This window comes from Paroedura picta, chromosome 6 (assembly GCF_049243985.1).
Source record: "Paroedura picta isolate Pp20150507F chromosome 6, Ppicta_v3.0, whole genome shotgun sequence".
NCBI classification, from domain to species: Eukaryota; Metazoa; Chordata; class Lepidosauria; order Squamata; family Gekkonidae; genus Paroedura; species Paroedura picta.
The window spans coordinates 77,010,851-77,036,915 of record NC_135374.1 but is presented as its reverse complement, the minus strand read 5'-3'; the positions used below and the strand labels follow the sequence as shown (position 1 = coordinate 77,036,915).

Sequence of the window (26,065 nt, the reverse complement as noted above, 5' to 3'; positions counted from 1 at the left end):
TTAAAAAATACTCTCATTCATTCATTCCTTCATTCATTCCATTCTTGAAAGACTGAGAGCTCCATGCATATAACATGATGCTTTTGAATAATACAATCAAACCAATAAATAAGAGACAAAGCTCAGAAATAATCCCCAAGCACCATGTCAGGCATTTATCATTAAAATAAGAAATAGGAGTGCCCTTAATTCCTATCAAATGCACGATGAGGACTGAAATTCATAAACTTTCAGCTCACCTTTGAGTATCTCTATATCATAAAAAGCTGCAGCGAATCTTGTGGAACGATGTGATGCAGATCTGGAATCCAGGGTAGCCACACTCTTGAGTTTTAAACGGCACTTCCACAGCTTCCAGTCCTCAGAGTGGGTAATTCGAAGGAGTTCTTCCAGACTGGCAGCTTTCCTGATCTGCTGCTCTGACCATTCTGATGCAGAAAGCGATGGCTTCTAGAGGAAGGAAGGAAGGAAGGAAGGAAGGAAGGAAGGAAGGAAGGAAGGAAGGAAGGAAGGAAGGAAGGAAGGAAGGAAGGAAGGAAGGACTTGTGTTTATCTCGATCTTGGAAAAAGGGCATTCAGTTCTGCCAAATGTGCCACTGTGGTGTATATCCAACTACATCATTATTACATCATATTAGCAGCTGAAAAAATTAACAAAAAGGAATGGTTCTTGGTTGCTAATACTTTTGAAGATTACAATCTTTAGAATGAATTAAGTAACTGGAGGCTCACTTTTGCCAAACTTCAACCCGGCTTGTCCACATGGAAAGGATTTCATGACATTTCTAAGTACAATAAAATTTAACTACCCACTTCTGCCTGAATCAGCACACATTTCTTCCATATTTTCCATGGCCCTGAAGTCGTATTTCATCAACAATATAGTGTCTAGCTTGCTTAGAAATTCTCTCTTTTTTCTCACATATAAATGTCCTCAAATTATTTCTAGGAACAGCTCACAGAGCAAGTTCAGTGCTCAAATTATTTCTAGGAATAATTTGAGCACTGAACTTGCTCTGTGAGCTGTTCTTGCAGGGGTCAACATATCACCCTGCAGACTAGACATTTTAAGAGAGCCATAATGCTGAATTCTGGATGTTAACTCATCCTGGATGATAATCAGACTATTTTTAAAAGCTTCCCATCCAGAAGTTATATTGTTTCAAGCACCACAAGGATACAAATGGTCTAGCCCAATATATACTGCATTCCATTCTTCTGGGCAGAGTGATCCAAGTGCATTCTAGCTGTAGCTATGAACTTTCCTTGGGAATGGTGGTCAGCCCTTTGCAGCCTGTGCCAGTTCCTTTGATTCTGAACAAAATGGCCACAATTCTAAGAATCAGAACTAAGCCAGACACATGAGTTTCCTATTTTCTTGAAGGAAAGAGGAATGTTCTTCTCTCCTCCTACAAGGAATCTGCAGAGTTTACATGTCAATAGAGCCATCAGTTGAGGAAGGAGAGTGAATTGGAGAGACTGTTCAGGGTTCTGTACCGTAGATCTCATGCTTTTCCCAAAGAAACCACAAAATTATCTGTGTTTTGATCTGTTCAGTGGCTGCCATTGGTAGTGGCGACTACATAGGAGGACTAAGTCTCCTGCTATAGACCTTTCTTCGATCTCTGGCTGCCGGCTGCTGTCTAGTGTGACAGTAAAAAATGGAGTGGAAAAGCCACCATGAAACTTCATGGCATCACTTTTAGTTGCATAAACAGAAGCAACCTCACTTGCTAATACTAGATTAGACTTACCTTTTTTCTGACGGATGCAAATTTTTAATTTGCAGGACATTTTTACAGAAGAAAAGATGGTTTTGTACTTTTTACTACCCGAAGGTGTCTCACAATTGCTTATAATCATCTACCCTTCCTCACCCCATAACCCTTTGACGTAGGTAACCTGAGAGAACTCAGAGAACTGTGACTAGTCCAAGGACACCTAACTGACTACATGTGGAGGAGTGGAGAATCAAATCGGGTTCTCTGGATTAGAGGCCACCATTCTTTAACTGCTAAACTAAGTTTGCTCTCAAGGGAGCATGAAAAATATTAATCTTCTCAGCCAAAGTGATATTACCTCAGAATTATTTCACCACATTCTACTGCAAGTGTAGAATTGGCCTCACTGACCTTCATGCCTGAATGGGGATTTGGACATTGCACTCTCCAGTCCATGCCCACTAGTCTATCTACACATCAGTGCATAAATGGTTTCTTTTCCAAAATAATTACTTTTTTGTAGGGTCTGTTTATACTAACCCATTCATATGGGGAACCTCCACTGGCAGAGAAGTGATGAAATGCAGACATAAGCCAGTGATCATACTTATCTCGGTGCTATGCAGAACTTGCCCTGCTGATTTCTACAAATATAGCTGCTGTTAAAAAGGTACAAAAGCAAGACAAGCTGGAGGTTTTCCTGGTTTCTTGGCAGCCTAAGCACAAACTATCAGCAATGCATACAAGGATTCCTGAAAGTACATTGAGGGCAAGAGAGTTCTATCCCTCTGATGTCACAGAGGATATTCAGAGCTTTTTTCTTGTGTTTTTGCTTAAATGTGTTTGGATTGCAAATATGAAGCTTGCATTAGTCAGATTGCACATTCATGTGAAATAGATCAGAAACCAGATTACATTTTAAGCCTCATGTAAGAAAAGACTTGAAGTCAGGAGAAAAAACTGAGTGGGAAATACGGAAGGATTCAGTGGCATTTGAATGTATTGAAACTGATTACCAGATAGATTTTTTCATACAAATCAGATTCTTCATACTAAACCAGAGCTTGTCTGCTCTCTACTGGTCTATCCTGCACAACTTGGGCTGTAGATCTGACTCAAAACAACATACGGTACTTACCTCTGTGCTTACATTATATTGAAATAATTGCTGTTCATTGATACGGTAGGCTGTCCAGAATGCATTCCTTTGTTTTATCAACAGACTATTTATGCAAAGTATCGATGGCTTATCTCATGGTCAAGTCCCCTGACTATGCTCGACAAAACATTATTGTTGCCAACAAACCTATTTTAAACAGGGACTGAAATATGCGTGTGCTGCCCTATACCAAGCAAGCAGTAGCATTTTAAGCTATTTGTTATTCAAAACATTTCCCTAAGGTGACAAACAACAACGAAACACTTAAATAAGCTTATCACAAAACAAAACAAATCGTCACATACATAGGAATGAGGGTCAGTGAGAATCAGTGAGTGGACACCAAAGAAAAGGACAAGGAGACTGACAAATCTGCCTGGGAATGGAATGCCATAGATTTGGCAACGACAAAGGCTCTTTCTTGTGTTGCCATCCATCCAACCTCAGACAGTACCCAAAGCAGGACCTCTAAAATGACCTTGGTGAACACATATGTTCATACTGCTTCTCTCATACCTCCAGGAGGGAGTTGTGTTGCCAAAATGGGAATCTGCTACTTGTCCCTGGTCCAAGGAAGAAGTGCCTCTAATCCAACTAGGATAAAGGCCTTTTCTGCCCTGGCTCCCACCTTGTGGAACAGGCTTCCAACCAAGGTCTGGGCTCTGCAGGACTTGCTTCAGTTCCTCAGGGCCTGTAAAATGGAGCTGTTCTGCCAGGCCTTTGGATAATGGACAATGAAATTGTTACCAGCCCATCCAGCTGTCCCCTCCAGTTCTCTGGCTGACCTTTTCCTAAGTCTAAGGACTGGCACCATTTTTAACAATTTTGGATTAAGATTTCAGATGTTTTTTACTACCTTGTTTTGATTAACCATGATGTTTTGTTATTTTACAGTGGATGTTTTAAATGGATGATTGTGAACCACCCAAAGCCCACTCAAAGAAGTGGGAAGGGCATTATTGTTAATAACTAGGGGCAAAGCCCGTTGTCTCCAAGAATACAACGGGCACTAGAGCTTGGCAGTGGGAAGAGGAAGGGGAGGAGTTGTCCAGTCTGTAAGGGCATGGGGTTGTCATGTGTGTTGTGTGGGAGGTTGTGGTGGCATGGTGGCAAATGAGGCCATGGGTGTGGATATATGGGTGTCAAGAACCTGTGTTGTGGAATGTTCGTTGATTGTGGGAGAGGACTGACCTTTGGGAATTGTGGCATAGTGGTTACAGAGGAGCTTTCCAGAGCCATGTCCTCAGCTATGTGATGGGAAAATCAGACTGGAGACTCTTCTTAGGGGAAGATTACATGGCAACCAATTCCCCCCAGTTCTGCGTCATTTCCCATCTTGTGTGAATTAGGTCACATTCACCGAAATGCCCCTCTGCCCTAATACACATAGGGTAGTCACAGTACACAGGTGTCCACCCTGTTCCTTCTGTCTCCCATATTTTCACTGTTGGTAAAATGTTATGTGCCCACATGCTTCTTTCATGGTTGCTCCTTAGAAGAACAGATTTTTGGACCCTATTGCTTACTACCCAAAGGAGTCTCAAAGCGATTTACAAACACCTTTTCCATTTGTCTCTCCACAATAGTCAACCTGTGAGGTATGTGGGGCTGTGAGAGATCTGAGAGAACTGGGAATGGGCCGCAGTGACCCAGCAGGCCTCAGGTGTCTCAACAGGCCTCAGGTGTCTCAAAGCATTTTCCAATCGTCTTTGCCTTCTCTCCCCATAGCAGACTCCCCATGAGGGAGGTGGGGTAGCGAGCCTCACAGGGAAGCTGGCAACCCTAAGAGGAAGACTGTGCACAGCAGTCTTGACCTTAGTAAGGTTTTTAATACTGTTTTTTTTTATTTGCCAGGCCAAGGTTATTTGCCGGTTACTATTTCAGTTACGATGTATCTCCAGACATTTACTTGTTCTCTATTTAGTTTCAGGCTGTAAATATTTATTTAGATCTTCCTGCACTTTCCAGACTCACAGGACTGATGTTGGTCTGCCTGTCTGCGCCCCAGAATACAAACAGTTGCTGATAAGTGCTGGCCATAACCCATAGGCCAGGAGGGACACACCTGCACCACTCCCTCCCAACTGCAGGCAAAAATGGCTCATTTGAAGGCTGGACTCTGACGCATTGTATGATTTTGAAGTCCCACCTCCAAACCTCCAGGAATATTTCCAACCCAGGGGTAGCCTACCTACAGGTGTGGCCTGGAGAGCTCCTGGGATTACAGCTCACCTGCAGAGTATAAAGATCAGCTCCCCAGGCAGAAAGGGCTACTTTGGACAGGGTTGTGGTAGAGAAGAAACATTTAAGGCTTCCCACACAGGTTGTTGTTGAATTGAAAGACTTGAGGCCTACTGCACAGGGTTGTTGTGCAGATGAAACAGGAGACAAAAGAGCCAGCTTCCTCTGCAGAATAACGCTGTGCAGTGGCCTCAAATCTGTAGAGAGTTGCAAAGAAGAAAGACACATGGCTTGGCTGTGTCTAACCTCCGGGCAGAGCAGTATTTTAATTGAGAAGGGGCTTTTCTGTGGCCTCCCTGTCAGGCAACTGTTTGGCAGAAGGGGAAAGTTCCCCCCCCCCTCAAAAGGAAGGCCCTCAGGCTCCCCTGCGTTGCTCTTGGAAAGGCCTCCTCCCCTCAGTCAGGGCCTGTCAGAGGCTCCTTCGCAGCAGGCCTGGAGGGGGGGAGGGGGAGCTCTCTGCAGCCTCCTGCCAGCTCTGTCAGGGTTCTGAGGCCATTTGCAGTTGGACATGACAGTTAGGACAGCCTTTGGGCAAAAAGGGCTGGCGCAGCCTCTGTTCTCATCCCCCTTGGCAGCCCTACTGACCTCCTCTCCCTTTGGTGGTCAGGAGCAGACTGGCAGCCAGACTGGGCTGGGTGAATGGAATTTTGGCCTGTCCTGGTGAGGGGCCAATAGGAAGGCACTTTGCGCGCCTCCCCATTGGCTGCTTGGCCCTGGATGGACACTCGGAGGGCCCAATCAGGAGCCGCTTTGCGGCTCCTGATTGGGCTCTCTGAGTTTTTATCCTGGACAGGGCCCGCCCTAACTCCTCCCCAGGTAGCCTTACTCTTTTATTTAATAGGACCCTGTCCTATTTAAAGATATGTGGTAGGTAGTCCTTAAGGCATGCTAGGTCAGTTCTAGTATCTTGAATTGGGACTGGAAGTAAATTTTGAGCCAGTATGGGTAGACCAGGGTGTAAACTGCATGGAGCTTTTATTCCAATCCCAGGTCGATTCAGTCCCTGCCGTCTACACAGAATGCGATTTCCGTTTGGATTTGGGGCTATTTAAATTTTCCTTCTGCAGCAAGAAGAATTGATCTGGAGTGACCCTACCTTTATTGTGTGATATCTTAGAGTACTTTTAACCCCCAATGTTGCATCCAATTTACTATCCAGCTTTTCAGATACCCCAGATAACTTGAAAGCAGGAGACATAGTTCAAAGCCCTAGCAACTGGGATGCAGAGGCAGTATAGCCCCATTTAACTACCAGCCATGGTAACCACTACTATAAAATACATCCTGCGGCAGTCAATTCCACAAGCTAATGATGCATTGTATGCCTTAGTTCAGCCTGAACCTGTGACCCGTAATCTACACTGAGGCCCTCCAAATAGTAGTATATGGAGAACAAGAGGGAAAATCTTCTCTATCCAATTTCTCCATGCATAAGTTTATGCCCTGCAAAAAAAATATTTTTCTAAACTAATTTGCCCTGTCTCTTTAGCCTTTCCTTAAAGTGATTGTGCTCCACCTGATTAACCATTTCAGTTCTCCTTTTCCATATCTACAATGTTTTTTGAGATCTAGTGACTGTAGCTATATAATGCATTCCAAACGAGGCCCACAACATATACACAAGGGTATTGGAATAATGAGTTTTATTTTCCAAATTTAATAGAACAGGAACTCTGGATGGTATTTTTCTATTTCACTGTACTGACTCTGACATAATTTTGGGGCAGAACTTATCCTTAACCTGAATAGTCCAGCTTAACCTGATCTTCTCAGATCCCAGAAGCTAAGTGGGGTCAGCCCTGGTTAGTGTTTGGATGGAAGACACCCCAGGAAACCCCATTAAAGGTTTTTCCAGTCCATTTTCAAAGCTGACAGGGCCACACTATGGCACTATATTGCAAATGCCTTAACTTGGCATCTGCACAGGATGTGAGTAGTCCTGGTATTACTAAAATGCCTGCGATTTTTTAATTAAAGCACCAAGGATCAACCCACAGATGCAAGGATCTTGCTGGTTACTAATGTAAAGCATTTCAATGTGGGATCCCTGAGAGTTGACAGCTATTCTTATTTCCTTAGTTGCTGTCTTCAGTCTCTCTTTGCTTAGTCATAAGTTTGTGACATCAAGAAAATCCAATACAATTTTATTGCATTAAACAGGCAAAAAAAGAAAGACTTTTCTTCTGCTCATTCTCATGAATAAACAAGCCTTCTTAGGTTGCCTCCCTAGCTGACAAGTAATAGAGATGCAATGTGGGATAATAATAATACACATTACCTGTCTTTTCTATTTTAAACAGAAGACTGAAGAAAACACCTTGCTTCCTGTGACGTGGTGGAAAATATTTGTAGGGAAATGATCCACTTCCAGAAATAACCCCATTTTTTAAATAGCTGCTCATCATTTTAGCCACAGAGAAACCATGGGATTACAAAAAGGCAATAAATGTGTTAATTGATCATGTTTCTACTATACAAAGCATGCTAACACTTAAGACAAGAACACACTAAGTCATAGTTGGGAAGACAGTTCTCATCTCAGCAGCCCTGGAACATTGTTTTGGCTTTATTTCCACTTGTGTATTTATGTCTTGGAGAATGAAAAACAAGTTCTATGAACTAACAGGCTTGAAATCCTGCCATCATCCCCCCCCGCCCCCCCCTTTAATCAGGAAGTCTGGACTGCCTCAGCAAGGCCACCGGCTTGTTTGGACTGGGGCCTATTTGGCAGCCACCTGATTACCCAGAGCTGGAAACTGAATTCAGCCCCCAGAATGGGTGTTGCTTTCAGCTCCTCTCCATGTTTAGTGCTTTTGAAAAATGTTGTATTCCTTTCCTCAGATCAAACTGTGACAACTCCCCTTGCCACATCCTGCTCCAGAAGGCCCTGGTAAATAGGCCTGCTCATACTTATTAGCTGAAATAATATGCACATGATAAGATGGCTTTTGTTTATTTAGTGTGATGCCAAGTTGGAGATGTACAAGTCCTAGCTTAGATTAAAGGAAATGCCATCTTTCCTTTTGTGCTTGATCAGCTGTGTAGAGTTGACATGCCAATTTCTGTTAATGTAACAGGATATTGGTTTGTTGGGCCACAGTCATGCCCTAAGAAGGTGAAGCAGCCCCCCTGCTAAGTGTCTTGCCTTCCCTGGCTTCTGGGAAGGCCTGTGTGGTCTTATTAGTGTACTGGACACCGGATTCAAACCATACTTGGCTATGAAGCTAACTTAGAGGCATCAGGCCAATCACTAACCCTCTGCCTAACTTTCATAATACTTCTGTGATGATAAAAGAGAAGGGGAGGTTCATGTATGCAGAATACTTAGCATCTCCAGTTTAAAGAAAGAATCAGAAAGATCTCTGCTTGAGACAGCTGCCAGTCAGAGAAGATAATACTGACCTTGGGACACCAATAATCTGAAGTCAGCCTCATGTGCTGAATAATCCTCATGGACCAGCACCCTCCCCCTTTAATATTAAGCGCTGTGTTTAGCCATTTGTCAAGAACCTTAGAACAGGGGTGGTCAACCTGTGGTCCTCCAAATGTCCATGGACTACAATTCCCATGAACCCCTGCCATCTGGAGGGCCACAGTTTACCCACCCCTGCCTTAGAAGATACAATAGCAGTGATACACACTTTGTGACTCAAGTGCCACATGTGGCTTTTCTGAACACTGTTCAGGCCATTGCACAGTGGGACTTGTGGATCTATTTATTCATCTGAATTTTATGACCGCCCATCTTGGCATAGCTGTCTTGGGCTGGTATACAACAATTTAAATAACAAAGATAATTAAAAACAAGTTAACAACACTTAATGCTGTTAAAAGATTCTTAAACACCGTAGCTGCCAGTCTTTGCCATTCAATCAGCTCCGTTCCTTTCTCAGTTCCAGAGTGGGAATTCTGTGGTTGGTAAGCTATACCCACCTTGAAACAACGGGGAAGAATGGGCAAACTGTGAGCCAGTCTTAGGTGCAGGCCTCAAGGTAGGGAAGAAAGTCATTGTGGCTCTTTTGGTTGACGGTGACTGCAAATGTGGCTCTCCTTGAGACTCAGAGTCAATACCACTATGTGAAACTCAGGTTAGAACACGCCTGCAAGACTCTGCTGCACATACATTATAGGCCTTCTGAGATCCCTCCAGAGATTGGGTCTACGGGCACTACTGGATTAAACTGGACAAGAGCTTATACTGAACTGTATTTAAACCCCAAAACATCCTGGTCCAATTACTACAGTCTTTCATCTGTTTGCCTGCAGCACAGAAGCAGATTCTCTGTCTTTGCCTTGCTAAACACATGCCTGTACTTGTCACAGTATTATAAGGAAACATGCTGGGCTGGCTGTACGTTTTGTGAAGTTCTCCTGAACAGGAAACACAGCCAATAATTTGTAATATGATACAGAAAAAGCAGTTAGTATAGCCTTCACTAAAGAGACACTGTAAATGAGACCACTAAAGGGGATATTCACGAGGGAACACTTCAAAGTAACTACACTACTGAAGAAACTAAAAATCCTCTAAATAAAGGGTGTTCTCCTTAACCCAACGTAATTACTAATTAATCCTATTCATGGATCCATTATCCATAAACTAATAATAATTGGGTATTAGATCATTTTCCCACTTCACTAACAGCATCACGGTCTTATAATGTATACACATTATGTGAAATTAGGCTGTTAAAAATGAATGATTTCAAAGCCTAGAGATTTAACCATGGTTCCTTGTATGCAATTTCTTAGGGACTAACTCTGTGTTGAAGAAAACCCCAGTTTGTGCAGGAAGGATTAAGCAAACATGGGATTGCAGCCATAACGTTGTCAGAAGTGAAGAAGGGTAAAGTAAGAGTGCTTAGAAAACCCATACAAAAAATAAATCATCTGAGAGAGAACAAACAAAAGTTAAGTTCCACGACAGCATGAAGCACAAGGTGTCTTTTTTTCCAACTGACCAATATTGTTATGTTTCCTGTCTGCTTCTGGAATACATTTGCCATTCTCTCCTTGAGCAGCATTAATGCCCTGGGGCCTGTTTTGTTCCGCTGCCAAACATTTAATTTAGTAACAGTTTTGTTTTCTCTAGTGTGGACAGAACAGGATTATCACATGAAAATACCAACACTTTTTAAAAAAATATAAAGATAGTGTCATCTATGTAAGCTCTTGGAAGTTATACTAAGGAAACTGTGCAGACTTTTCCTATTTAACTTGTTCTACATCAGAGCTTCGGAGAGCAACACCCTTGCCGTCAAAACATTCCTGCAGTTTCTAGCATCTTAGATGAATCTTAAATTCATTTTTATCACTCAGTGCAGCTTAAAGCCAGCAGCAACCCACAATTTCCCAAACATAACACATAAAGGAAACACAGGATGTGTCAAACAGAAGATCTTTGCATTCAAAAGACCTGATCTGCCAATTTTTATTGAGTGATAAGGATGCCAATGTCACTTTTATTATGGCTGAATTTTGGTCTTCAATTTTTAAACTTAAACTGATTGATGTATCCCGATAGTCTCTGTTCATTTTGCTACTCTGCTTTATGCCAATAAAGGTATTGTGTGTGTGTGCGTATCATGCCACAGAGTCCACCCTCCAAAGCATCAATTTTCTCCAGGGGGACTGATCTCTGTAGTCTGGAGATGAGCTGTAATTCTGGGGGATCTCCAGGTCCCACCTGGAGGCTGGCATCCCTACTGATGCCATTTTGTACATGCTATTTTATACATTTGGTTATATATTTATGTAGTATACAAGGCCCCAGGAGAGTTCAAAAGACAGGAGCATCCATGCTATGTCAAAACACACTGATCCACTTCAATGTAAAGCTCTAATAAGTTTAAGTCAACCTACCTTTGCAGAATCAGACTCAGAACCCTGCAGCAGATGCAGAAAGGATACCATGAACACGTTCACAGTTGTCCACAGCTTGTACATCCTTGTTTTTAAAATCCACACTTTGCTACACGGTTGCTATCATACAGCTGGAGAAGAAATCCGTTTCGAAATGCATTTCTCCAAGAACTGTTTAGGAAAAAAACCCATCGAGCACATGTCCAGAATGTTTCTCCACTTTTCTGATAATGAGACAGTAAAAAACAACAATGGCAGAGGGTTTCTTTTTAAATGAGAAATTACTGAAATGATGGTGCTTTATTTTCGGTTGAGACTTTTAAGATAAAGAAACCAAACAAAAAGTCTGTATTCCCAGAAGCAGGAAAACAAGCGTTCCAGATCATAAACTCAATCCATCTCCCACCTAGACACAATTAGAAAATCATTATTTATTTGTGGTTTCAAAAATGTTCAGATCTGCTGAGGTTTTGGTGCTCCAAGTTATAGCTGCCTTTTCAGATGGCCGTACCACAGCCAATGTTGTGAGCCAGAGAGCTGAAATCCAACTCTGTAGTGAAACTTTTTTTCACAGCCCTCATGGAAGCCTGCAGAAGCTTGTAGTTTAAATCAGATACAGACACTGGCAGAAATTAGACACAGTCACATTTTGGCTGTGATCCTGTTTCACCCCTACCAATGGTGCAGCACCTACTAAAGTAACTGATGCAGCATAGGCTGCCATCATTTTAACGACAGTTACCTGAATGAAACATGAAACTCCAGCACAGAATCTCTCTCTCTCTCTCTCTCTCTCTCTCTCTCTCTCTCTCTCTCTCACACACACACACACACACACACACACACACAGAAATACTTCTATATTTTCTACATTGCAAAACACTTTTGACCATTTTTCAGAGGGCCATTCATTTATTAAAAGCCTTTTTAAAAGACCTGTAAATGTAAAACAAGCATTCAGAGAAACATTGCAGAAAAAGTAATAATGTTTTCATATTACAAGGAAAGTCACATATATTCCCATTGCTAGCAGTTCTAATGGTTAACTTTGGTTCTATATAGATTGTTGCTTTATAGTTCGGTCTCAGCCCAACAAAGCCACATTATTAGCTCCAGTAGGCCCAGTGGGGCTGCTGCATAAGTCAAGGAAAGAGGGCTCAAGATACACAGCTGCAAACATGGAACTGGCCCGTCGCAGATCTACCACAGCCATTCATTTGTTCCCAATCTTAGATTTCCAAGTGGTTGCCCTCTCAAATCCATTTCTAGCATTCCTGTAGTCATCAATCGCTTGCAGAATTTCTTCCTGTGTGTTCATCACAAATGGACCTAAGGACAAGGGAAGAAAAATCTTGACTCCATTCTTAATCTATAACTGCAGCCTCCAGACTACAACCTTCAAACCAGGTCTTGTAATCATCTATTCTCCCCTCATTTCTTCTGGTCATGAAGTCCATTTATAAAGCTCAGCTATAACGGGTAGTGACATCAAGATCACCTTTACATGAGAACAGCATTATCAGACACATTCTTTCATTCATGCCTCATACAGGATACAGGAAAACTTGAGGGGTCTCATACACATACAAGGGAGTACAAATCCAGTAACACCTTTAGAACCAACAAAAGCTTTATATTATTATTTATTTGACTTCTAGGAAACCAATCTTAGCCAGCTAGCTTGTGGCGGCTAACAACATCCATTAAAATACAATACAGAAGATTCAATAAAGCATTAATTAGCCCTCCTCCCACCCTCCCCCCAAGCCCAGTACACCCACCATGCCTTCAACTGACTGCAGTCTATATCCAGGGATGATATAATAGGCTATCGGAGCACTGGAGGGGGAGGCGAAGATTTTCCTCAGCCTGACCTCAATCGAACGACTGGTGTAAGAACTCTGTCTTACAGGCCCTGCGGAACACGGTTAGTGCCATCAGGGCCCTCGGCTGTTCTGGGAGCTCATTACTCCTCTTTCTAACACCGTAATTTGCCTTTTAGGTTTTGATTGTGACAATGGTTTTTATAATGGAGAAGGCTACATATTGAAGATGTGCATGACAGTGAAGACTGCACTGAGTGGCAAGGCATGTCCTTTGTAAGTTCAAAGTCCCAGGTGCATTCCTTATTTGGGTGTGGCTAGGAAACACTCCTCTACCTCAGATCGTCCGGTCAGAACAGACAATGAAACAAAGGTCTGATTCAGTTACAATGAAGTCTCGTGTGTTCAGACAGTTAAACAAAGTGAGCCTTTCAGTTTAACTTATTTGACATTCCTTTGGTGAGTGTTTCTGCACCATGGCCACTGTGTCTTGAACACTGAGATATTGGAATTAAACTTGACAATACCTTTAACATCACATTTCAGATCTGAATACCAACTTTACTTCTCCACATATTTTCAAATATACGGTAATGAGGTATACAAATAAATGTTGGCACATTCAAGACACATATTATACATTTCATCTTGAGCCTGAAAACCTCTTTAGAGAGTCTAGGAAAGTTGTCTATAGTTCAAAATCTCTCAAAACCATGGAGTCATCACAGTGATATTTTTATGTGTGTTCACGACATAATTCTCTGTAAAAGTTCAAATATCCACGACCTCATGCTTCATTAATTATATGTATCTCATAAAAAGATATAGAACACCATAAAAGCTACTGACATTCAAGAACAGACTTAGCAATGAAAAAAGGGACTCCAAGGGAACTGTTACTGAAAGAACAGCAGGTTGATTAAAAAGGAAGCAGTTTAAGTAATAAATGCTTACCATGTTGTACTACAGCTTCCTTAATTGGCTCACCAGCAATTAAGACGAAATGGCTTATTGTGGAATCCTAAATCAATTAATGGAACATGTCAATCAATTGCATATAATTATTTTTTTTATGTAATTTTTTCAACATAACAGAGATTTAATACTTCAGTATCAGTACTGATTAAAATGATCTTGCCTTGGGAAATAATGTGGGAGGAAATAGCCAAGGGAATTTGCGGGGGAAATTTGGAGGTAGGGAAAGGATGAAACACTCTTTTTGAGCTGCCGGTTCTCCTTTGCAAACATCTGCACCTGTCTCTGATAGCATGGAATGCAAACACAAAGATGGGTATCGCCATGTTTTTCTCATAGCATTTTAGTTCCATTCTCAGCTGCTTCTGTAATCATAATCAGCACTTTGATGAATCTATGCCTGAGGTGAGATCCAGATTTAAATACAATATTATGGACCATACAAACGTTTCTGTCAAATACACAACTATATGTTAATGATATAGATTAGAGGAGGAAATTGTGTGTGTTTAGCTACCCAAAAGCTAGTGACAAAAAGGGATCTGAGAATGCAATTTGTTCACTAAATTGGTTCACACATTCACCAAAATCTTTATCTTCTACACACTGGAGGGAAGGGGCCATCATGCACACATGCATCTCTAACCAACATATACATTGTGCCTGGATAAATGGGCATATGGATATGCCCAATTTGTATGAACTTTACCTCTCAAGCTATCAGGCACGTGTACAGATGCATGTATGCATTATCTTCACTGCATAATCTGTGCCTATTGCCCCACAATATATACAAAATTACCAGTTGCGTGAATGTATATACCAGTCCTCAGAGTTGAGAAGGGTCGAAACATCATCAAAACATCATCAACAGCAATGATACCCCATAGCTCAGGAACCACAAGACTCTCAGGCATCCCCCTTGTGGCTCTTCTGAATATTGTTGCCTAATGTTGCACCCACTCCATATTCCAGTAACATGAACAAAGCCATTGTGTGGAAGGATGTGTGGCTGTCAGGTGGTTTCCCACCTTGAAACAGCTACTGATGGAAGAATGGGTAAGCTGAGAGCATCCCTAAGGGCCTGACAACATGCCAGGGATTGGAGCAAATGTGGCTCTTCTGGTCGATGATGATTGCAAATGTGGCTCTCTGTGAGCTGCAGGGCAGGTGTCACTGATATAAGGGTTACACCAATCAATCCTTGCAATTCAAACTACTGAACCAACCACCCTGCAAGAGGGAGCTCCCTGGAAAAAGAGCTGAAGATGCCCAAATGAGCCAGATGAAAACCCAGGTAAGGAAAAAGTCCTTGGTTTTACCAATCAGAATTGGTGGGCTCACAGTGAAAACTTCCTGGAAGCTTTCTACTGCTCTCCTGAAGATACAAAAGGCTTCTTAAGAGCCACATAGAAATCTAGTTCAGGACTTGTAGCAAGAGCTTGCAGTGTTGCCTTATCAACAAAGGGTCACTGCCACAAGTTCTGGCTGTGTTAAAGTAGCATAGGTAAAGGTATCCCCTGTGCAAGCACCGAGTCATGTCTGACCCTTGGGGTGACGCCCTCTAGCGTTTTCATGGCAGACTCAATACGGGGTGGTTTGCCAGTGCCTTCCCCAGTCATTACCGTTTACCCCCCTAGCAAGCTGGGTACTCATTTTACCGACCTCAGAAGGATGGAAGGCTGAGTCAACCTTGAGCCAGCTGCTGGGATCGAACTACCAGCCTCATGGGCAGAGCTTCAGATAGCATGTCACTGCCTTACCACTCTGCGCCACAAGAGGCTCATTAAAGTAGCATAGCTTGCTATTTAACAAGGAAAGAATTGCAACAAAATGATCTACTGCTCTTTTATGGACAGCTATTGCTTAGTATTATAAAACTGCCTTGGGACATAACATTTGGATCATATCAGACACATTTAATTACAGAAATAATACAATTTTTAAAGACCTTGAAACTTATGTCAATATTATTTCCTTCTTCCACATTAAAACACTCTTTCCCATTAAAAAGAACTACACTGTTTTCTAGCCAACACATTTTTAGTATGAAAATGATGAAACTGATTCAACAGGAATGTAGAAACAGCCAACTTTTAAAGGTTAAATGGATCATAAAATGCAGCAAACAGAGACATAGTAATGATAATTTTGGAGGAATGGAGGCACATTAACAACTGACAGTACAGAAGATGCTATAGGCTTATGCTTCAGCCATTTGAGTACTGAAATCACTGTTGTATTTTTCATGTTCTTTGCAGATTACGCATTAACTGAGCTAGAACATGAAAAGATGACAATAGAATCCTATGTGGAGTTACTCCAGCGAAAAGCTATTGCTTTCATTCAGTTTAGGCTGAAGTAATTCTGTACAGGATTGCAATTTAATATCAACTTGTTCTACTCTCCTGTGCAGCTGTGCTGAATATATGAAATGAAAGGGGTAGTTGAACACATAACCAACATAATTGTCTGTCCAAGACGTAACTACTCAGCTTTTGTTTTCTCTGGAAAAAGACCTTGGTTTATGACTCAATTCTATAGGAAGACCACCTGAAAAATACACACACACACACACACACCCCATTCTATAATCACTATGAAAATATAAATTAGCATAAAACGGGGAGTCTATGACTTGATGAAGAGCTTTAAAAACAAACAAACAGCCAAGTGATTTAATATCACCCATAGCACTTAACATAAGAATTTAGAAAGAAGAAAACAAATTCAGCTGCTGTTTTCCTAATCCTTTTCCCCTCCCATGGTTGTTTATAATTGGATGCTCTTTTGTCTATGTTGAGCCTCTTGTGGCGCAGGGTGGTAAGGCGGCAAAAATGCTGTCTGAAGAAATGCTGTCTGCCCATGAGGCTGGGAGTTCAATCCCAGCAGCCAGCTCGAGGTTGACTCAGCCTTCCATCCTTCCAAGGTCGGTAAAATGAGTATCCAGCTTGCTGGGGGGTAAACGGTAATGACTGGGGAAGGCACTGGCAAACCACCCCGTATTGAGTCTGCCATGAAAACGCTGGAGGGCGTCGCCCCAAGGGTCAGATATGACCCGGTCCTTGCATAGGGGATATATATATATATGTATATGTATATGTATATGTATATGTATATGTATGTGTGTGTGTGTGTGTGTGTGTATGTATATATATATATATATATATATATATATATGTGTGTGTGTGTGTGTGTGTGTGTGTGTGTGTGTGTGTGTGTGTGTGTATGTATATATGTATATATATAATTTATTATTTACCCTATTTGCTGGCGTATAAGACTACTTTTCCCCCCTGAAAAACATTCCTCCAAGTGGGGGGGTCATCCTATAGCTGCCCATAGTGGCCTCCCGATGCCAGCCCACCTCATTTTACATACCATCCAGTATTGTGCGGTAACTAGCGTGACCGCGGCGGTTCATCAGCGCGGCTGCGGCGAGCATCAGCAGCGAGACGGGTGCCAGCCTTTTCAGCCCGTTATGGTCGGCGGGAAACAGCGGCACTCTGGCCCGCCCCTTATCTACGCAGAGGTCGCACATGCGCACTTGCACACTAGTGCGGGTCACACACAGGGAGATGCAGGGGCAGGCCGGAGGCGCTGAGGTCACGCTCCGGCTATACAATGGTGACAAATTCTATATTTTGAGTGGAAATGTTGGGGGGTCGTCTTATACGCCGGCAAATACGGTATGTATCAAACTCAAACTCTACCAGACACATGAACCACTTCCAAATACCTTGTTTTCCACTTGTACACAGTCACCATCATCCAACACAGCAGTGTGATGGGGTTCTACTTTTTGCTGATCATCGGTAGGACCTTTGAAAATAACATATTTTAAAAGTGCTAATAATCTGAGATAGTTAATAGATTATTTTAACATGTTTCTTTACATATATCATAACTTATACTTGATATCCATTCAGTAAATTGATAAAACAAATCTTCCACATGCATTACAAAGCAAAATTTCAAATGTCTTAAGGCTTATTTTATGCAGTCACTTTGCCTATTCAGTAGTAGCAGAGTGAAATAAGGGGTATTTCTTTAAAAATATGGGACATCTGGCATTAGTTTGGGCCTGATAATCATTGTATGCACAGTTGCTGTTATTTAAGTCATTTTTCATCTAGTACCTCTGGAAACAAATGTATTTGCAGGATTTCATGTGTAACTCTTTACTGAGGGAGACATATCCGGTAGAAAAGTCCCTCAGGTATGCTGGGCTCAGGCAACAGGGGGTAACAAAATATCAGAAACTAATGTTATTGGTTCATTAATAATGATTGAAAAGACGATAGTTCTACATAGAAAACAAATGTTCTTTAAATCCATTGCACATTAAATGTTAAAAACAGCCTAACTTCTATGTTTATCTGGTTTTGAAAGAAAAAAATGTTTAAAGATAGAATAAATTCTCTGAATTACTGAGAAGGTTCAACAAGAAACTTACCAATGTACACATTACCAGAAAGGGTGTAAATAAAGGCTGTCCAGCCTAAAATACAATGACAAAATATATAGGATTAGTTTTACAGCATCTAGTATTTGACTATGTGCAACTTCATAATATTTATTATATTATTTATCATATGGCATGTGTGTAGTATATCCAGGAGATCCTAGGATTGTCTGGCAGCCAGGCAAGAGATGTTCAAAACTGGTTTTGCCATTATCTGCTTCCGCGTCATAACCCAAATATTCCTTGGATGTCTCCCATCCAAATACTAGCCATGGCTAACCCTACTTAGCTTCCAAGATCCACTGAGATTATACTTGCCTGGACTATCCAGGTCAGGTCTCCATCATTATTTGAAATCAATCACATCGTACTTCATGACCTATGAATATTATTTAATACTGCTACCACAGAGGCCTGTTTTAACAGGACATGGCAGTCCAAGTCCTATAGACTGCATCCAATTCACCGAAAGCTTGCTCAATAGTTGTTCAGCCTTGAAATAGTTTTACACATTGAACAATCAACAAGGTCACTCAGAACCTAGATACTATATCCCATTACCATTTCCATTTGCAAGGCAAAGGGTACATTCCATGCCATATTTGTAGCTGATAAAGTCTGATCATAACGGTCATGACTGGGGAAGGCACTGGCAAACCACCCCGTATTGAGTCTGCCATGAAAACGCTAGAGGGCGTCACCCCAAGGGTCAGACATGACTCGGTGCTTGCACAGGGGATACCTTTACCTTTACCTTAAAGTCTGATCATAAGTATGGTTACTTGGCAGTTATACTAAGTTTACATGTGAAGTATTTGCCAATAGGTTTAGGAAGGCAGCCTTCAAAATGAAGGCCCTATAGATTATGTTTTGCCAAACAGTTCCGCGGGGCCTGCAAAAGGCAGCTCCTCCATCAAGCCTTTGGTTGAGGTCGACCAAAACTAAACAACACCTACTGGGCCCCAAACCCACCCCCCTTGAACCCATGTGACAGATCTGAACAGTTTGGGCCTGTTAGATTGTCACTGTTAGAATGATATTCTCTGTTTATGGTTATTACTATTGAGTCAATTTAATGTATTATTCTGTTAAGTTCTATGTGAGCCGTTCTAAGCCTTAGGGGATGGTGGTATACAAATGTAATAACATAAACAGAGGAATGAACAAACAACCTGATAAATCTTAGAGGGGCAGACATGTTAGTAAAGTAAAAAAAAAGAAGTGTTAGGGCACCTAAAAGACAAATTAATCTGTCAGCCTTCAGGGTGCCACAATACTCTTAATTGTTTGGGCTATGTATTTTGATATTCTGCATGCAAATGGAGTAACACTTTGTAGTTCTTATCTGTTTCTTAAAGCAGCATTATTGAAACTAAACAGGGAAACATCTTCTAAAAGACATGTACCTCTAAAATGACCTAAAGGGTTTTTAACAATTATAGTTTTCCTTTCAAGGCTACAGCCTCCTCATTCCGTGGGCACAAATCCCAGAATCAGCAGATACCCCTGTCATTTTGACAAGAAAATCCTGATCCGCAAAAGCTCCCGAAGCAGGGCCACCATCTTTCCCCATAAATAGGCAGACATTCTACAGGAAGATATCCAAAAACAACCCAGCTGCAAAAAAGCATAGCCATAAAAAAGGCCAGAGCTGATTCTGTGACATACAAATAGATTACATATGCACTGTAGACTTCATGTCCATTGAGGGGTCATGAAGTTGCACCACATTATAGAGTTAAATTATGAATCTCAACAATCTCATAGGACCCAACAAGAAGATAGTCCTGTGATTCTGACAATAATATTCTTATGCATAAATGACCTAATATAATTCTTTCTAAATAGTTGGTGTGGTATAATGTACAGAATTTTGGACAGAGAACAAGGAAACCTGGGTTCAAATATCCACTTTGGACAATTATGCATGGCCGCCGAAACAGCGATTTTGGGTCACATGGAAAACACGGAGGGGGAAGACGTGAAGCAAACCGGTTATGCACGGGACTGGGCGCGACAGCGGCAAAACCCGGAGCGGCGGGCGTCGAGGCGTCGATTTGGAGCCAAGGGGAAGTGAGGTGAGCGCCCCGCTGCGTTGGCGAGCATCGGAGGCGGAGGCCAGTAAGGGCAGAAGCAGCCTGCGCAGGCGCAGCCCTGCCGGGTTTGTCAGGCACGGAGGGGGAGGGAGCATGTTTCCCCTCCCCCTTAGTTTACTCCCAGTTAAACACTAATAGATGAACAGGCAAATCAGAGCTGACATTATAACCACTGCCTAGAGTAGCGATCCCCAACCTGTGGGCCGCGGACCACATGTGGTCCTTTGACTGATTGGAGGCGGGCCCCGAAGAATGCCTTCTCCCCCCCCGGCCCTTTATTTCACCCCCCCAGCCCTTTACAACATACTTCATTGTTGTGGCGTGTCTGTATCTTATTTTGAAGGGATGTTTAAACATTACCATAGCAATCAGAGAGCATTAGGGCAGTGGTTGAGAGTAGAGGAGTAAACTACCCCCCCACCGGGCCTCAGTGAAAGGCGTTGAGTGGTCCCCGGTGAGTGATCCCCGGCGTTGAGTGGTCCCCGGTGATAAAAAGGTTGGGGACCACTGGCCTAGAGTATCCCACCTGGATAAGTCAGGCAAACCTGATCCCATTAGATCTTGGAAACTAAGCTAAGTTAGCCCCAGCTAGCATTTGGAAGGGCAACCTCCAAAGAATACCTGAGTAGTGACAGAGGGACAGGCAATGGCAGACCACCTCCAAGCATCTCCTGCCTGTACCTAACTTGTCTCCAACCATTTGAAAACCAGATACAATCTTAGGATCCCTTGGCCATACTACACACATGCCATATGACAAATAAATAAATACTGTGATCTTAATTTCCTTTACAGAAGTGTTCTTCACCAAACCACTTTGAAAAACTACCCAATGACACCATCACACTTTCTCTTTGCACAGAACATAAAATTAAGTCCATAGAAAGTTTTCTGATTGTTATTGTTGTTGCTAGTTTCAAGGCCCAAATTAAATAGTAAAGGGGATAACAAACATCCTTGTCTGGTACCCTTTATTATCTGAATTTTTTGAAGTGTAAGGATTCCTTTTACCAGAATATTGGCTTCCTGTTTAAAATATATTTGCTAAATCAGTTTCAAAAATATGTCACCACAGTCCATAGAGTTGCTGATAGAAACTTCCACTGGACATTACCAAAAGCTTTTTCCGCATCAAGAAAGACAAAAGCCATACATTGTTGTGTCCTCTGCATATAATCCATAGCATTCAAGACTAAATGGATATTATTTCTCATAAGTCTTTTTGACATAAAGCCTGTTTGGTCCTCATGTATAACCTCACCAATGCATCCTTTTAACCATTCCTCTAAAAGGATGGGTCTGTTCCCTCCTTCTGTATGAGAGTTCTTGATGTTGCTCCCAAGATTCTGGAATCAGTCTTTCCGATGTATCCATTATCTTAAGCAAAAGTTGATATAGCAAAAGTGTTATTACATGGATCAATCCTTTATAGAATTCAGCTGGTAGTCCATTTACTTCTTGAACTGATACTTTTGGATTTAAAATTTTACAATGATGTTATGTAAATTTCTTTAGATATATCTTTCAGGGACCCCAATTCTTACATATTACTTCCTGCCCTCTCAGAGTGATATAAACCTTGAAAAAAATGGCTAACTTAGATATCCTTTTCTGAAAAATATTCCATGTCTTTATATTTTAGCCTAGAAATAGAACTCTTCTGGGACTTTTTTTTTTAAACAGTTTATAGGCCTACCGTTTTCCAGATTTATACGCATATTCAAAATTCTTTTGTTTTAGGAAATCCAACCATTTCCTCATCTCTTCTGTTTCAATAAGATCTCTCTTCAGTCTTAAGGCCAGGATTTGTTTCCATATATGTTTAGATTGTAGTGTCTAATGTGACTCTTCTAATTGCTGGAGGTGGTCCAGAAAAGATTTTAGTTTGTGGCACTTATCCCTTTCTCCCTTATTTTGTCAAATTAACAGTCCTCTCTTATAAGCTTTACCGGCATCCCATATTATTGAAATTTTTACATCTGATGCTTAAACCAGAAAAATTATTGCAGTTCTTTTTCACATTCCTGTACTCTTTGCTTATCTTCAAATAGATATGCATTCATTTTCCAAGGTCTGATCCCAGTTCTTTGACAGTTCAATGCTAATTCCAGTAGATTATGATTAGCAAAAGTAATAGGTAATATTTACACATTAAATACCACAGGCAATAAGGATTTGGAAAGCCAACATTGATCAATCCTCAAGTAGGAATTATGTCTTTGCGAATAAAAAGTATATTTCCGCTTTTGTGGGTTTCAGAATCTCCAAGGATCAAATAATGATAATTGATTAAAATACAAAAAAAGAAAAAAACCCTTCTTTGTGAGCTTAGCTCCAATTATTGTACGTGACTTGTCAAGGTTCCAGAACAGCATTCAGGCCACCAATCAAAACAAATTCTGCATCCAATACATCCATGTGCTTCTGAAAGAATTAATCATTAAATGTATCCTTTGCATTGTTAGGAACATAAAAATTTGCTAATTGGATCTTAAGCATAATAAAGCAAACAACAGGATCTTGAACCAATATTTCTGCTTGGATATTTGGATGCTTTATATTGCTACCCCCATAGAAGGATTTCTGAATTTAACTTTGGTGCTATTTCAGAAGTTTTCCACTCAATTGAGATATGACAATGTTTTCCCATGTGACAGAAATCCTAGTTTCCTAATCTGTTTAAAGGACACAATTTTTTTATATACGTGTGAGAAAATCCCTGGGACCTGTAATACAAAAAGCAATCTTCACATAAGCAATTTTATCCCATGGAAATACATCAACAGTGAGCCTCAGATCTAGGTGTTATAATTTGAGCTGGATTAAATTCCTGATTGTCTAGAGAAAGAAACTTCCTACCTTTAGGAACTGCCTGTGTGTGTTTCACTCCTTTGTCTAACTTGAAATCCAGGTACAGTGTTGGTGTGCGAGTATACACTTTAGACTGAAAAAATACCAAGAAATACCAAAATTAGATATCTACTGAAGGAAAATTCTGTGGTATCACAGACCCCATCAAAGCAAACAGAGGCAGCAGCGGCAGCAGCAACAGGTTTTGTATATGCCGCTTTTCTCTACGCAAAGGAGTCTCAAAGCAGCTTCCGATTATCTTCCCTTTCCTCTCCCCACAACAGACACCCTGTGAGGTAGGTGGGACTGAGAAAGCACTGATATTACTGCACAGTCAGAACAGCTCTATCAGTGCTCTGGCGAGCCTAAGATCACTGAGCTGGCTGCATGTGGGGGAGCGCAGAATCAAACCTGGCTCACCATATTAGAAACCACCATTCTTAACCACTACTCGAAGCTGGCACCTGTAGCTCATTTTGATGATAAATCACATTTTTAACAAGTATTAAATTTTTAAATTTTTGAAACAAAGATTAGTGGCGGCCGAACAGTCCAAAATGTTTCCAGCACAACCCTGTGTATGTTCTCCTGCTGCTCTGGGGATTCGATTAAATTGAGGGGAAATTGTTAATTATTTTTATAATCTTACTAGTCCAGCCCTTCGTAGAGTTTTCATGCTGGCAAGAATGAGTTGTCTTCCCTCAAGCGTCCTTGCAGGAAGATACCAGCATGTCCCAAGGAGGGAAAGATTGTGTCCGTGTTCTGCAAACTGTCTCGATTCAACCTCACATATTATTTTAGATTGTGAACTTCATGTGAGTCTTCGCAGAAAACTTCTGGATCCTCTACTTTGTCCCAGAGGTCTAGTTTCTGCTTAATGTTTCTGCTTAATGATCTTTCTGCAGAGACCACATTGTGTGTAGCTGAATTTTTAATGGCTGTTTATCAAGCTAGAATTAAGATGTTTTAATCAGTTGATTTTACTGTATTTTAGTCTATTATATATATATATATATATATATATATATATATATATATATATATATATATATATATATATATATATTTTTTTTTTTTTTTTTTTTACACCGCCCGTGGCGCCACGGACTAAATAAAAGGGTAAGGGGTTCTGGGGCGGGATGTGTCCAGGATGAGGAAGTGTCCGGATTGGACCCTTCCTCCAGACAATCGGAGGGACCAATCGGCAGGCGCATGGCGCCTGCTGATTGGTCCCTCCGATTCCCAGGCCCAGCAACTGCGAGCCGCGCACAGCGCGGCTCACAGTTGCTCCTTTGCCGCCGGCCTGACACCAAGTGCCTCCAATGCGTCAGGCTGCCCGCATGGGAGCCCCCGGCGACCGCACAGAGCGCGGCTGCTGGGGGTTCCCTGCCTGGCGGCCTGACGCAGCGAGAGGCGCAAAGCGCTTCTCACCACATCAGGCCGCCGCCGCCCGAGGGAGCACGGAGCACGGCTGCCGGGGGCTCCCTTGCCTAGCGAGGAATAGAATGGCCGCCCCGCCGCCAGCTCCGGATAGGCTGTGCTGCCGCCGCCGCCGCCACCCCGCCGCCAGCTCCGGGTAGGCTGCGCTGCCGCTGCCGCTGCCGCCGCCGGGGGGGCAGGATGACCCGCCTCCGCCTCACGCGGCGTCCCACAACCCACCTAGAGTCCACCCCCTCGCCCCGTGCCCGTCGACAGTCGCCCCCTCACCCTCCAAACCCCTGCTAGCGCCCGCTGCATTCCAAGAGCAGCGGGCTTATTTATTAGTGTATGTGTGTGTGTATATATATATATATATATATATATATATATATATATATATATATATATATATATATATATATATATATATATATATATATATATATATATATATATATATATATATATATATATATATATATATATATATATATATATATATATATATATATATATAAACAAGTATGATATCAAATTGCTTGCAGAGTATATATCAAAAATCAACTGCGAAATTCAAAATTACATTTTTCCAGCTTTTTCATCCAAATCATAGTTACAAATGCTCTAAAAGTTTCACAGAGTAAAAACAATAAACCAATGGCAGAAAAATGCAAGCAAGGAGCTAGTAATTAATTATATCTAAAATACAGTAGAAAAGAAGAGTTTTGGTGATAAACGCTAATTTGGCTTTGAATGGACCTTCAGCTGACAACAGCAGAACGTGGTCTCAGTTCTTAAATTCCCTCATATGAAGGAAATCCATTATGATACACAGGGAGCTGAGTACTCCATGTCTATAACCCACCACATGGAGTGCCCCACTCCTGGAACTCATCTTTTTAAGCAATGACAGGAGAAGGTAGAGGGAGGAAAATGGCATGAAGTGGATCTCTGGGGAATCAAATAGAAAGCCAGTTTGGTGTAGTGGTTAGGAGTGTGGACTTCTAATCTGGCAAGCCAGGTTTGATTCCACCCTCCCCCACATGCAACCAGCTGGGTGACCTTGGGCATGCCACATGCCACAGCACTGATAAAGCTGTTCTGACCGAGCTGTAATATCAGGGCTCTCTCAGCCTCACCTCCCTCACAGGGTGTCTGTTGTGAGGAGAGGAAAGGGAAGGCGAATGCAAGCTGCTCTGAGACTCCTTCAGGTAGAGAAAAGCAGCATATAAGAACCAACTCTTCTTCAAATCTATACGGATCTGTTACTTTTGTAATATGGCTATATTGATAGATCTTTGGACATATAAGCAGGACATTTTTTTAACCTAAAGTTCTGCCCAATGACCAACTCGAAAGTTAAATAAATGAATAATATCTCATGAAAAAATGTTAATGCTTATAAAGCTAAAGGGGAATCAAGATAAAGTTAAAATTTATGTCCAACAGAAGCT

The 26,065-nt window shown here is 41.7% G+C and overlaps 2 protein-coding genes across 4 annotated transcripts in view; both read right to left on the bottom strand.

The window, feature by feature from the left end:
• The window catches only part of VEGFD (vascular endothelial growth factor D), a 28,269-nt gene extending 16,534 nt beyond the window's left edge, over positions 1 to 11,735 (bottom strand). The window contains exons 1-2 of the mRNA XM_077343182.1: positions 10,984 to 11,735; positions 240 to 450 (exon numbers count right to left, since the gene is read on the bottom strand). Of these exons, the coding sequence (XP_077199297.1) occupies positions 240 to 450; positions 10,984 to 11,067 (295 nt within the window). The 5' untranslated portion in view covers positions 11,068 to 11,735. The remainder of the gene's footprint in view (positions 1 to 239; positions 451 to 10,983) is intronic.
• A 140-nt stretch (positions 11,736 to 11,875) lies between these two features.
• Positions 11,876 to 26,065, bottom strand: part of PIR (pirin) — a 40,215-nt gene continuing 26,025 nt past the window's right edge. For all 3 annotated transcript variants that reach the window (XM_077343183.1, XM_077343185.1, XM_077343184.1), the window contains exons 6-10: positions 23,202 to 23,286; positions 18,238 to 18,282; positions 17,521 to 17,603; positions 13,761 to 13,827; positions 11,876 to 12,312 (exon numbers count right to left, since the gene is read on the bottom strand). In XM_077343183.1, the coding sequence (XP_077199298.1) occupies positions 12,197 to 12,312; positions 13,761 to 13,827; positions 17,521 to 17,603; positions 18,238 to 18,282; positions 23,202 to 23,286 (396 nt within the window). In that variant the 3' untranslated portion in view covers positions 11,876 to 12,196. The remainder of the gene's footprint in view (positions 12,313 to 13,760; positions 13,828 to 17,520; positions 17,604 to 18,237; positions 18,283 to 23,201; positions 23,287 to 26,065) is intronic.